General features: G+C 40.8%; 1 protein-coding gene and 1 long non-coding RNA gene across 3 annotated transcripts in view; both read left to right on the top strand.

The window, feature by feature from the left end:
• LOC123650263 overlaps positions 1-13,453 on the top strand; it is a 30,057-nt gene extending 16,604 nt beyond the window's left edge. Inside the window, exon 3 of the long non-coding RNA XR_006739311.1 lies at positions 13,360-13,453. This is a non-coding gene — a long non-coding RNA (uncharacterized LOC123650263). The remainder of the gene's footprint in view (positions 1-13,359) is intronic.
• The window catches only part of LRMDA (leucine rich melanocyte differentiation associated), a 1,038,561-nt gene that overhangs the window by 361,539 nt on the left and 663,157 nt on the right, over positions 1-13,865 (top strand). Inside the window, exon 1 of one of the 2 annotated variants that reach the window (XM_045568898.1) lies at positions 13,441-13,491. The exons of the other annotated variant lie outside the window; for it this stretch is intronic. Coding sequence (XP_045424854.1) covers positions 13,490-13,491 — 2 coding nt within the window. The 5' untranslated portion in view covers positions 13,441-13,489. Of the gene's footprint in view, positions 1-13,440; positions 13,492-13,865 lie in introns of those variants that run through there. 2 annotated transcript variants of the gene reach the window in all.

Here is a 13,865-nt window from a genome sequence, read left to right as displayed (position 1 = left end):
TCTAGTTAATTTTCTCTAGCAATTCAGGGTATATAGTCACAATCTGGGGACCTGGCCCCAAAATTTCACATCATTTCTGCTACCAATTTACTTTGTTGCTCTGCCTAAGGAGTTTATTCCTTAGAATCTCAAAGCTAGGCTCATGAAGACCTTCCTGGGGAAACGGGAATGCTAAGGGTAACTTTCTAAATAAGAAGCAATGCATTGGCTTCATGCAGAGATGCTGCTGCTATGACTTGTTTATGTTTTTATTTTGGGTAGGAACTTCTCTCCTTAAACTCAGCAGGGTACAAGCAGACCCCACCCAGCTGACTGAGTAAATTCATACCAACCATTTAAAATAATGAAAGAGCAAGAAGGACTTAAGCAAAGTGAATAATGAGCAAGCCTCAAATAAAAGACAAAAGTCAAATAATGAGAAAAGTCATAGGCTTAACCATGTTTTCACTGCATTTGGTAAAATTGTTTTTATCGATATAAACAAGTTAGAAGTTGAGGCTAAAAAGTTATTTATTACCCATACCAATGTCACTGAAAGGAACCGGCCAAGGTGGTCAGACCGTTGGAAGGAATGAAAAAGCAGCCTTAACCCTCCTAACATTCCCGTTTAGGTTAGTTGGAGATAATTTTTTTTTATTCATTCAGTCTTTTTCATTCATTCCACAAATATTTCTGGAGCATTGAATGTTATGCACAAAGCATAAGTGTACTAAGTGTGGAGTGGAGACAAAAACGAAAACAAACAACAACAAAGACCAAAGTAGAACATACCTATTTACAATAGCATCAAAAAGAATAAAATACTTGGGGGTAAAATTAAGGAGGTGAAAAACTTGTACACTGAAAACTACAAAACGTTGCTAAAAGAAGTCAAAGAAGATACAAATACATGGAATGGCATCCTGTGTACATGGATTGGAAGATTTACTATTGTTAAAATGTCGATACTACCCAAAACAATCTACAAATTCAATACATAATACCTATTAAAATACCAGTGTCATTTTTTGCAGAAATAGAAAAAGAATTCTAAAATTCATATGGAATCTCACAGAACCCTGAATAGCTGAAACAATCTTAAAAAACAAGAACAAAGTTGGAGGCCTCACACTTCCTGATTTCAAAATGTATTACAAAGCAACAGTAATCAAGATGTCTCGGTATTGGGATAAAGACAGACATATAGACCAATGGGACCAAATACAGAGCCCAGAAATAAGCCCTTGTGTATATGGTCAGAGGATTTTCAACAAGCGTGCCAAGACTACACAATGGGGAAAGGACAGTCTCTTCCACAAGTGATATTGGCAAAATTGGATGTCCATTTGCAAAAGAATAAAGTTGGACCCTTATTTTATACCATATACAAAAATTAATTCAAAAATTAAAGACCTAAGAGTGAGACCTAAAACTATAAAACTCCTAGAAGAAAACATAGAAGGAAAGCTTTGGTGCAGTAAATTTAGCCGTGATTTCTTGGAATAATTAAAACCATGAGATATTACCTCATACCTATTAGGATGGCCACTATCAAAAGAATGGGAAATAACATGTGTTGGTGAGGATATAGAGAAATTGGAACCCTTGTGCATTGTTGGTGAAAATGTAAAATGGCGCAGTTGCTATGGAAAACAGCATAGAGGGTCCTCAAAAAATTAAAAGTAGAATTACTGTATGATCCAGCAACACCACTTCTGGGTATATACCTAAAAGAACTCAAAGCAGGATCTTCAAAAGATATTTTCACACCCATGTTCATTGCAGCACTATTCACAGTTGCCAACCTAACAACCCAGATGCCCATTGGTGGATGACTAGGTAAAGCAATTGTGGTATGCACATATAATGAAATATTATGCCTCCTTAAAAAAGAAGGAAATCCTGTCACATACTGGGATAAACCTCAAGGATAGTATGTTGAATGAAATAAGCCAGTTACAAAAGGACACAAACTGCATGATTCCATTCATACAAAGTAACTAAAGTAGTCAAAATCATACTCAGAATAAAAAGGTGGATGCCAAGGAGTGGGAGGAGGAGGAAAGGGAGAGGAGGAATTAGTATTTAATGGGTATAGTTTCAATTTTGCAAGATGAAAAAGTTCTAGAGATCTGTTGCACAACAATGTGAATATATGACACTTCCTACTATTGATCCCTACCCTCAAGGCATCTTGGGATGTGGTCAGAAAGATGAAATTTTAGCTTATTTGTGATAGAATTTATTGTGGGCAGGAGGGCTTCCTGGAGGAAGTGGACCTGGGCTTTTTGGTGGTTCCATCCTTTGCGCTTGGTGGGCCTTTCCACTTTCTGGCTGCTGGTGAAGGAATTCGTGTTTTTATAATACTCTGCTCAAGTAGGGAGGTGATTTTCTTTGGGGTGTTGGAGCAAAGGCCCATTGCTTCACTGGCTGAATTAGTAGCTCTCTGCTCAAGGCCACTATTTATGCAACAGTCCTGTAGACACACCTCTGTGCTCTGCGGAGGCCACTGATGTGCTCCAGTGTTGGGCATCCGGGCTTGGCTACTTCTTTTCCTGCCTTGTGTTGGGTTTTACTTCCAAATTCCAAAGGAGAACTGGGCTCATAAATCTCCAGGGTACCCCAAATGCATTATAATTTTACCCACTAGAGTTGTTACCTTAATGCCTCTCTAATTATCCTGTATACTTATCCTGTACATACTGCTTAGGGAGGAAGAGCAAAAGCAGCGAGGACAACCGCCTGTGCTGCATTTTCTTCTGTTTCGCTTCCGTAGGTGGCTCATTTTGCCCTCGGGGTCCCTTCTTACCTTTCCTCTGCTTTGCTGTCTACCACAGGGAGCTGTCACCTGTGGGAGGACTTCCCCAGCTCCTTGGCCAGAGATTGAGTTTGACCAGTGGGAGGCCCTGGCAGGAGACAAGAAAGTGGGGGCAAAGGATAAGCCAGGTTGTCTGTCCTTATCCCGCTCTACCTCTGGTGGCTTCTCTGGCATAGGCTGATCTCTGCTGTGGTTCCAACTCCTGAAGCATGTGGCCTGCCAGGGTGTGAGCGTTCGTTGTGTGAGACTGACCCTCTTCCCAGTCTTCCATCGTCTTTTCAGCCTGGGAGCGTAATGCCTTCTTGCTGCTGCTGCTTCCTTGCTGTATGTTCAATTCCCTGCATTAAATTCCTTCTTTTGTAAATATCTGAAGCAGTTCCTATTTTCTAGGTTTGACCTTAACTGATACAGTTCTTCAGGCCTTCAGAAAGCCCTAAATAGTTCTATTGGGAAAAAAAAAACAAACCAGAAAAACCAAAAAACAACTATTTACCGAAGGAAAACAAGATTGGAAACCAACAGTGTCAATTTTGGTGTGGCCACACATTTCAGTATTAGTTGTAGGAGAACACTGTTTCCTGGGTCTGTAGCCAAAGGTGAACGCAATTGATGACAGTGTGGAGGTAAAGTGATTCTTGTTTCTTAAGTGATATTTTACTTGTGGTAGCATAGATATTATGAAATGGGATGGAAATGGATGCTGGAACCCCAGACTTTATTTTAGGTCACTAAGATTATAAACATGATGTTTTCATATTATAGAAACTTCCATAATCATAACTCAGTGTGGTTACTCTATCCAGTTTAATAAGACCATATTTCTCATCTGAGCACCTTGACAGACTGGCATCAGGCCAGACATAAACTAGAAAAAGAGCCCAGTGTAAGTTAAAAAGAGGTCTTTTGATTGGGAAAAAAAGATTAAAAACTTATCTGCAGATTTTACTTACATTAGTCTGTAGCCATTTTTGCATTTCATTTGAGATTTAAAAAATTATAGTAGGGTTATTATGAAAATTGTAAATGGTAGAGTCTTTGATTTTGTTAATCTCTTATTCCTTTGGGAATATGTTGGAAGGGCCCCAACACACTGGCAAATCCCCTGTTAGCTTCAAGTGTTGGGCATTCCCATTCAAACTTAATGTCCAAAACTTTTTTTTTTTTTTGAGACAGAGTCTCACTTTGCTGCCCAGGCTAGAGTGAGTGCCGTGGTGTCAGCCTAGCTCACAGCAACCTCACACTCCTGGGCTTCAGCGATCCTACTGCCTCAGCCTCCCGGGTAGCTGGGACTACAGGCATGTGCCACGATGCCTGTCTAATTTTTTCTATATATGTTTTAGTTGGCCAGATAATTTCTTTCTGTTTTTTTTTTTTTTTTTTTTTTTCAGTAGAGACGGGGTCTCACTCTTGCTCAGGCTGGTTTTGAACTCCTGACCTTGAGCGATCCACCCACCTCGGCCTCCCAGAGTGCTAGGATTACAGGCGTGAGCCACCGCACCCATCCTGTAATGTTCAAAACTTGATATTATTTTCTTTCTTTCTTCCTCCTTCTCAGTTTTTAAGCTGACAAGAATGACTGTGTGGATGAGAATATAGTGTTTCCCTGGTACTCATGTAACCCCACTTAGTTTTCCTAAGGGGTAGACTGAGAGAATGGCTGTTGAGTGGTATAGAAATCATCAAAGTCAAAATAAGAACATATTCAACAATATCAATTCATTGGCTACACAGAGTTTGGGGGTTTGACAGCTAAGATCACTCAGTTCTTACCGTCACAGAATTTATAATCTCCTGGAGAATACGGACAATTAGAATCGTAACTGGGAAGATTTGGAGACTTGGAAAGCAAAAGAAAGGTATCTGGATAGACTTGGTAAGCTAAAATTTGAAAGGCAAGAGGAATTCACTTGGTAGGAGTTGAAATAGGAGTGTTCTGGGCAGAGACACCAGAGTATGCAAAGGTTTGATAGCATGAATGTGAGGGAACACAATGTCTTATGGAAAATGACACAGAAGTATTTTAAAGTTGGGTCTTTCTAAAAGTAAAAGAACAGCTTTTTAAAAAAAATTGTTGTTTTTCTAACCTTGCCTGGAAGAGGATCATTTTGGTGCTGGTTGTTGTTCAACATGATTGAATATGATTGGGTATTATTACTTGCTGATGGGACTTAATTATCTCATGTTTAAATATGATCCATTATCTTGTGTCTAGAACATATTAAAATGACTTTAAAATGAGAAACAAGGGAACTCTGCTTATTTCAATGCAAACGTACTTGTTTATTGAGCTGAAATGAAGGGTGCTGGGGGATATTTTAATACTAAGATTATATAGATGCTCGAATCTCAGGGTTATAGGACCAGATCCGCCCTTTGTGCTGGCTGGGCTACTCAGACCCCAAAGATAACTCAGTGTTTTCTACCCCCCCCACCCCCAGGGCTTATTCTGTTTGGTCTTTCCTCCTGGTTCTCTTTCTTTTTTCCCTCCCTTCTTTCCTTCCAACTCAAAACTCATCAACTTGCAATACCCCTGATAAAACTCATTTATAATGCTGACCAAATTTTCTGGCTTCAGCCAGCTGCTCAGTTTTTTTCTTGTGGAAGGCCCCAAACTCTTCTCAATACTTGTTCTGAAGATAAATTAGTGACTTCTAAATAATGCAGTGAACCCTAATTCTCTTTGATTAGTAGCGAGTTAGATGATAGCGACCCATTGAAATTGGCCATCAGCATAAATAATGAGTGAATGAACTGATAAAATGCAAAGTCACCGGCCGTCATAAATCAAATGAAATCCACTTTCTCTGGAAGTCACTGAAATTAGAAGTCCATGCTCCTATTAATTATTTTGCCTTCTGAAGACGACAGTGTTATAAATCAGCCTTGAAAGGCCCTTCACTTAGAAAGCTGAAGGAGTACGGCTGCCTGCAAATTGCTTTGTGTACGCACCTAATTGTTTCTTAAGTAATCCACCTTTGTAGCATGGCTTCAGGAAACCAAGAAGGTCCCTTCGGTTGAGATCCATGAATGTGGCCTTGGGAAGGCTCTTGGGAAGGTCCAAATTGGAATGGGCAGTTATCCATCCCCTTCTCTAGAAATGGCATCCCCACCACGTTCCTGGTCTTACAATTGAGACCCCATCAGGTGGGGCCTGGCACGATCCAAAATGCTGGCTCTGGGCCATTTCGTCATCTTGTCTCAACTTAACTTCCAGCCAGGCCTGGAACTTGAATTCAGTGAAAACCAAGATTTTAAACATTGGGCAAAAAAACAGAGATTGAAAATTCCGACTTCTCAGGTTCCCTTTAAGAGTTGTTGTAATCTGCATGTATTAGGTATGAAATGACACATAATTTTTGCTAGAAGGTGGGTGGGAAATTATATTCATTGAAGAGCCTATTTTGCAACAGACATTTAAAAAAGCAACATTTTATGGAAAAGAGGTTAATTGCATGGTAGGAAATGTTGTAAATTAGTTTCATTTAGGACCACTACCTGTCAAAGAAAGTTCTGAAGTTGAGACTGCTGATTGAAAAAGAAAAAACAAAAAACAAAACCCAGTTCTCTCCTGGGGGTGGTCTAAAAAATTTAGTCCAGCTTTGAGATATGACCCTGGATTTTTAGCAAATCTGGACAAAGCTGACAAGGAAATTATCTGCTTCCCACTGAGTGTGGGTGTTTTGTAGAGAGATGGGGAGGCAGGTTTGTGGGGGTGAAGGCACATGTCAATAGCAGCAGCTCCTGAGACTTTAGGTGCTAGCTAGGTGTATGGTGACTGTCCAAAACTAGCTTTAGTGTGAGCTTCACAGAGGGAGTGGGATGGGGACAGGGTTTTTAAGGATAAAGCATTTTTTCCTCTTTTTCTGAGCATCCTACCATCTGCTGCAGGCCTGCCAGATTCCCCTGGTAGCCAGTACAGTAAATGTAAATCCTGGCCTTGGAAAATGAAAATTATCTCCTGGATTGTGAGAAGCATATTCTCTTACTTCTTTGTGTTGTGCTAATGTGGGTGTCCTGGCATGTTCTGAATCGTCCACCTAAAAAAGGTGTGTGTGTTTGTGTGTGTGTGTGTCTATGTGTGTGTAGCTGAAAGAACAATCTAGTACTGAAGTGAGTGGTGCAAATTCTGTCCTGTGAGTGCATTCTGGTGTTGGGGTTAGTTGCTGCTAGATCATTTGTGAATCTGAATAACCCATTCTGAAAACTAAACTTAATGATGTATAATTGAGCATTATGTCATGAAGTAGAAAGGAGTAATTATTCCCTGAGATATTGAATACCGAACACAAAGATGTTCTGGGTTGTGTCCTTGAAACCAGCCAAGTCTGTAATTTCACAGCGATTCCATAGGCTATTCCACGACATGGGGATGAGAGGGCATCCTAATCCCTTGGACACCCCCAGGACTGCCTAATCCCAGCTACTGGGCACCCCCAACTGATGTCAGCTTCCTACCCATAATAGAATTCTGCTTATGGCAGAAGAGGGGTCATGGAGCAAAATGCAACCCCTGGTCTTCCTGACTTGCTGTTGGAAGTCCCGGAGGCACCTGCCTGTGTTCTGTGCTCCAGGACAGAGCAAGGCCTCTGGGACGTTCCGCCCCTAGGAGTCGATGCTGTGCCCATGTTGGTCGTCTTTTTGCCTGCGTGGGTGTTAGAGTTGTGGTTATGTGATGGGGGCATGTAATAAAGATTTGCTGATTGTTGTACACACAGTGGGGCTGGAGGAGGAGCTCATTGCAATGAGTAGCGCTAGTATTTGTCAGATCTGCTTCTGACGTTTGTACAGGACACACAAGGCCTGGACCATCCGTATGACGGTGCTTCTGGCATGAGGCATTTATCACTCAAGGTTTATGGATTTTAAAATATCCTTCTTTTTCTTGGGTGATATTCCCTTGTGTGGTATGTAATCAGGGTGACCATATGTCCTGGTTTCCCTGGGATAGTCCCAATTTATGCCTACTTTCTGGTATAATTATTAATAGGGCCCCCCTCCCTGTGTCTTTTACTCTCAAAAGTATGCAGATTTGAATGGTCACTCTATGTATAATACTGAAAAGGAATTTTGAAATTGGTTGTCCTAGTCTCATAGAAACAGTGGCATATTGAAATAATCAAGGCTTTGGAAATATGCAGACTTTAAACTTACTCCCTAGCATGTGACCTTGGGCAAGTTAACTTCTCTGAGCCTTTGTTTCTTTATCTAGAGAGTGGGGATCATTGTATATTTCTAGCAGATTTGTGCCAAGGGTTAAATAAAATAACATGTAAAGGTCCTAGCAAACTGCTGAGTACCTGGGTAGGTAGAGAATACACATTTGTTTTCTTCTCTTCCTCTGGCCAAGAAACTTGGTAGGAGGTGACGGTGGGTGGGGGGAGGCAGAGCCTTTGCCCTATTTCTGAACCTCATTTTAAGTCGGTGCAAACAGTTCAGTCATCATCAGCCCAGTTTAACAAAGAGGGACAGAAAAATCATCCCTTCAATGCTCAGGTGTGGAAAAAAGAATGTCCTCTTTGAGTAAAAATCCTCTCCTGCAAGGTTCTTAGAATGTCCCATAATAAGAAATGAAGAAAGATATCTATGTAAGAGAGAGAAGCTGCATTTGCTCTTTGATCAAACAAAGGATTGATTTGGCGTTTCTAGCAAAAGGAGCATGCCCGAGGTGCAGTAAGTGGCTTTGCCTTTCACAGGTAATGCAATGGTGAGGGTAGTCTATTGGCATTGGAGCCTCCGTTTCTTCATCTGTGAAATGGGGGTAAAGAGATTGTCATGAGAATTAAGTGAGGCCATAAATGTGAAGCAGTGTTGCAAACTGTAGAGTGCTGGGCCTGTGTGGCAAACCATATTTTCCTTGTTTATGCAGAGCTAAAGCACCGAATGACCCAAACATTATTAGCCCAGAAGTAAAAGAACCACGTAAGGCAATACCAGTCCACAGCATAGGATTCACAGGTCTTTGAAACAGTATTTGTTAATATTCTTGCTCTCTTTCTCTAACGTTGCAGGAGGACACATACAACCCTACGGGGATTGGCGATTTTAAGCAACTTGTGTGACTGTGTGGAGATTACTATTCCCTTTCACATTTTTAATTAGAAAAAGAAAAAAGGATTTCTTTTCCTCAGGGTTTCCAATCCAGGTGACTCAAGGTCTGTGGAATAAGGGTGCTGAGTACGGGTGGCCAGGCCTGGCTGTCTGCTGTGACTCTGGCACCATGTGACCCCCTTGCTGCCTGGGGGGCACAGATTCTGAGGCTCCCCAGTTCCTGCCCACTAGCAGTGCCCTGGCCCCTTTGTCTACTCAACAGAGGCGGACACCAAACAGGACTGTATGTCACCTCAGTAAATGGCAGTGTGCAGCTTATGCTGGGCCAGATGAATAGATGCTCATGGCTTGCAGGAGCCCTTGGAAGCAGAAGATAGAACACATCTGTGCATGCCCACACCTGCTTCTCCTGGTACCTGCAGAGCCCTTCCCTACCCTTCTGCTCCCCTTCCCCTGCCCCCTGATAATCCTGGCACAGTCCTGCAATGCATAAGGCTCTCCAACAAAACTAGGTGGGACTCTGTGTCGCATTTATTTAGTTAATACTTTACATAGTACTAAATATGTACTGAGTAACAGCAGCATGCACTGGAGCAAGTCACACCCTTAGAGAACTGTAGAGCCAGGCTTGGAACTCAGCCAACTGACGCCACAGTCCTTGTTCTATGTTGTGTTGCTTCTCATTGTCCTCCCTTACAACTTCCATCTTTTCATTTGTCTGGTTTGTTTCTTGTTGTTTGCTCTATAAATTTCTGAAAAAAGAGTTCATAAACTCTTATTATTTGGAGAACTTCTTGGGGGAAGTTTGCCCTTCCATGTCTTTTTATTTATGGCAAATTAAATTTTACTTATACAATTGCAGCATTCTCCATGCCAATTGCTAAGGCTCAATCCTTTTTAGATGCCCCCTTCCCCGGATCTCTGCTGCAGAGGTAACCACATCAGGAGTTTGCTATGTTTACTTATCCTCCTTCTGTGAATTTATATACACACACAGACACATTTATATGCATGCTAAGGAATTTGTAGTATCCTATGCATTCAGCAGCTTGCTGTTTTCACTCAGTGATATGTTTGAGCTATCTTTTCATGTCAATACATGTAGATATACTCTCACTTTTTGATTTGTGTGTAATATTCCATAGTATGTCTATGCCAAAGTTTATTTGGCCTTCAGCTTTCTAATGGGCATTTTGGTTGTTAGTCATTTTTCTTTGTGACATAGGTAATAAATGTCCTTGTTATGGGTGTTTTGTGCACACGTGCAAGTGTTTCTCTCGAGTATGTTCTAAGAAGTGGAATTACTTAATCATAGTGTATGCACATTTTAAATTGTGATGAATAATGTAAATTTGGCCTTCACAGTGATTTTTTCAGCAGTCATTCCCTACTAGTGATGTGTAGAAAGTACTGTTTGACCAATTTCCTGGCCCATGTTTGATATTATCAAGCTTTCAAAATTTTTGCAGTCTCTTGGGTATGACATGTTATATCTCACCACCATTTTAAATTTTCATTTTCCTGCCAAGTTTGAAAATCATTTTATATATTTATTGTTTATCTTTTTTTTTCTAATGTGAATTGCCCATGTGTATTATTTGATAATTTTTCTCTTGGCTTGTGTGACTTTTACTTGGTTTCTAGTATGTCTTTATATATTCAGGGTGTACTTGGCCTCAGTGTCTCATGTATCACAAATATTTTCTTCCAATCTGTTGCTTGTCTTTCAGCTTTATGGTGCCTTTCATTGCATAGAGGTTTTTAATTTTGATGCTGTCAAGTTAACAAGTCTTTTTCTTTATGTTATTTGCATTTTGTTTAAGGCTTTCCTAACCCTTAAGCCATAAACCTATTCTCCTATGTTTCTTCTAAAACTTTGGTTGTTCTAATTTTACTGTTTAGGGCTTGATCCATTGAATTTTTTTCCTTTGATGCATGGTTTTATGTTTATGTTGAGATCAAAATTAATATATTTTTTTCCCCAAATGGACAGTCAGTTGACTCAACACTATTTTTTAGGTCATTTTGCTAACTATTTTAAAATACTATTTTCATTACCTGTAAAATTTCTAGTTATACAGAAAACGCTACTCTGTATTCTGTTGATCTATTGGTCTATTCGCTATTAGAATTATTAAAAAATAGTGTCTAAACTGGCTGAGCAACATTTTATAAAGTTATGAGAGGGGTCAGTCCGAGAGGTCACGTGAAGCCTCATCTCATGTTGTTGGCTTCAACGGAACTGTTTTCTCTAGAGCCTGAGGACTATGGCTCCTGTGTTCTAGGAAAGCTAGATCTTTCTGATGTTTCTAACTCATGTCTCGAAGCCCACTGTTGCTTGTGTAGTCCATTTTATTACCAACGTTGGGGCACTTCTCTCGGGCTTTAATTGAGGCCTGTGGGTCAGAGTGATGGGGTAGGGGGGCGTCGGTCAGGAGATCCAGCTTCTAAGTGTAATTCTGCTATGAGTTCTGTTGCCACAGACAACCTACCCTCTCTGTCACACACTGGGGAAGAGCGTGGACTGGGAGACCTGGGATCCTGACTCGCTCTTGCCACACTTATTGACTGTCGGGTTTGGGGCACATCTGTTAATAGGGATATTATCATTTACCTCCCAGGATGATTTTAAGTGATTTTTATACAAATAAAGTAAAAGATAGCATTTTGTTAACTATAAGGCACTATAGGAACTAGGACTACATGCTAATGTGTATAGGCTTTGTTTTTATTTATGTCTAATGAAGATAATAAATCTTTGTCTCACCTGCCTCAGAGAGCTGTTCCAAGCATCAAATGGGATGTGCTTTGATAAAATTGAACTGCCGTACAAATTATTTATTGCTGATGAATACCAACAGGTAGACTGGAATTGGCAAATATTAACCAAGCCCACGGTTACTGCAGTCGGGCAGAGTCATGTTAGTAGGTATCCTCAGGGGAGAATTGTTGGAGCAAGATTTATGGGGGTCCTTCATTCTTTACCCACGGGGGTGACAACAAAAGGTACAGAGTTGGTTTTATGAAGGGCCCAGATGGGCCTTTGAGTGTGACTCACCGGAGCACGAGTGCTGTCGAGTTCTCACGCTGAGAGAACCAAGCGTCAGAGTGGGACTGGCCACACGTTTTCCTGTGTCATCAGTGGTCATGTCCAGGTTTTATCTTTAATAATAAAAGAGAAGTTTGATCTTTGTTTATAAATTGTCAAATGCTTCTCTTTTTTTCTTGCCGTTCTTTCTCCCACTTTCACATCCAACCTAAGTCTAGCAATAATCAGAATAGTAGGTCCTTGAATATTAAAGTGAAAGACTATAGATACAGAAAAATGATGGCTTTTCAGGCCTTGTTACTATTGATGTAATGGCAACAGTCTGTCCATCTCAGGGGGAAAGGTGCTAGTGGTGGCGGGTTGTTGCTATGGTGGCCCCAAGTGAACCACACCTCCTGCCGTTCACACCTCTGTGTGGTTTCATTTCATGTTGATACTGGACTGAGCCAGTGGGACATTGGCACATGCGGGTACAAGCACAGCCTTAGTGAATGCTTGCACGTTGGAGCTGGTCTTCTGGAATGCTTGCTCTTAGAACCTACCTGGCAGGTAAAGAAGCTCTGGCCTGCTGTGTGGGGGCAGAGGTGACAGCCTCTCTCCATGCCCACCAAGACTACTGAGATGTAGGTGAAGCCATCGTGGACATTCCGATCCCTGCCACCATCTGACAGGAAACACATGGGGGGATTCAAGGGGGACCAGTAGAGGAACTGCCCAACTGAGCCCCTATTAACCCACAGAATCATGGGCAAATAAAAACAGTAGTTGTTTAAATCCACTACATTTACTATGTAGCAATAGATAACTAAAACACTGGGTTAACATATACACATACACACATTTACTTAACTCACTTTAATGTTTGAGCATTAACTGGTTTTCCATATCAGAGAAGTTGGTATTTTTGGACACGGGTTCAGGCTATTCTATCAGGAGACGCTTAACTCTCACTTACTTTCTTAACTTAGTCCGCCCTCAAAAGAGACATTGTATATGGGGTATGTCCATTTCGTTAAGGAAAGGGTAGTGAAAGAAGTATTTGTTCCTTTCCCATTTAGGCCTGTTCCCTTCCCGTTAGGCCCCCTAGATCCAGAAGGGCCCACAGAAGGAGGCGGCTGGGTAAGGATGTTTATTTCTGCAGGTTGTGTGCACGGGGAACCTGGAAGAATTTATAAATCCATCATTTCAAGTCATTAGGCGATACGTTGGTCAGTACAGGAGACTCTCTTCTCATTAATTCAGGGGAGATTTACTTGTGTCACCCTCATTAGTATTTATGGGATTTATCCACATCAATCGCTAGTGCATTAACAGGGAAATAACTAAACCTCCCAGGGTTTGTTGGCGCTAATAAAATGAGCTGGAAGTTCCAGAAATCACCATGATCAGAAGTATTCTAAATCAGGGCCTGTAATTGATCTTTCAAAGTACCCTCAGGATGTTTTCCTGTTTGCTTCCCTTCCAGGGGCATTTGCATATTAGCATGGTATCTGAAGCCTTCGGTGCAGATTTAGAGGGGAGTCCATTTCTTACCATGAGACAATGTGGGGAACTCAATGGAGTGTTGAAAAGATTACTGTCAAACCGGAGCATCTATGTAAGCAAAGGGTTAAATTTCTTATAATTCTTTTTGTTTGGTCCCGGCTTATAAAAAAAAAAAAAACCTGCATGTAAATATATTTTTTATGTATTCTGAACATAAAGATAGCTCTGTCCTACCATATTGATTTATTAGATTCTCTGACATTTTAGTTGTGGTCGTTATGTTATATTTATGAGATGAATGTTGGATTCCCTCATTATGTTATCCTCATTTATTTTACATACTTTTATGGCTGGTTGTGCATCGCTTTACAGTTAAAGCTTTATTGCAGCTGTTAGCGTTGGGGGGAGGGGAAGGCAAGTAGTTATTGATCAGAATTTACATGTTTACTGTTGTAATCATGATTTATTTAATCTGTTTGCACATAT

Source organism: Lemur catta, chromosome 14, assembly GCF_020740605.2.
Source record: "Lemur catta isolate mLemCat1 chromosome 14, mLemCat1.pri, whole genome shotgun sequence".
NCBI classification, from domain to species: Eukaryota; Metazoa; Chordata; class Mammalia; order Primates; family Lemuridae; genus Lemur; species Lemur catta.
Note: the sequence above shows the minus strand (reverse complement) of the source record. Positions and strands in the feature narration are given on the sequence as shown.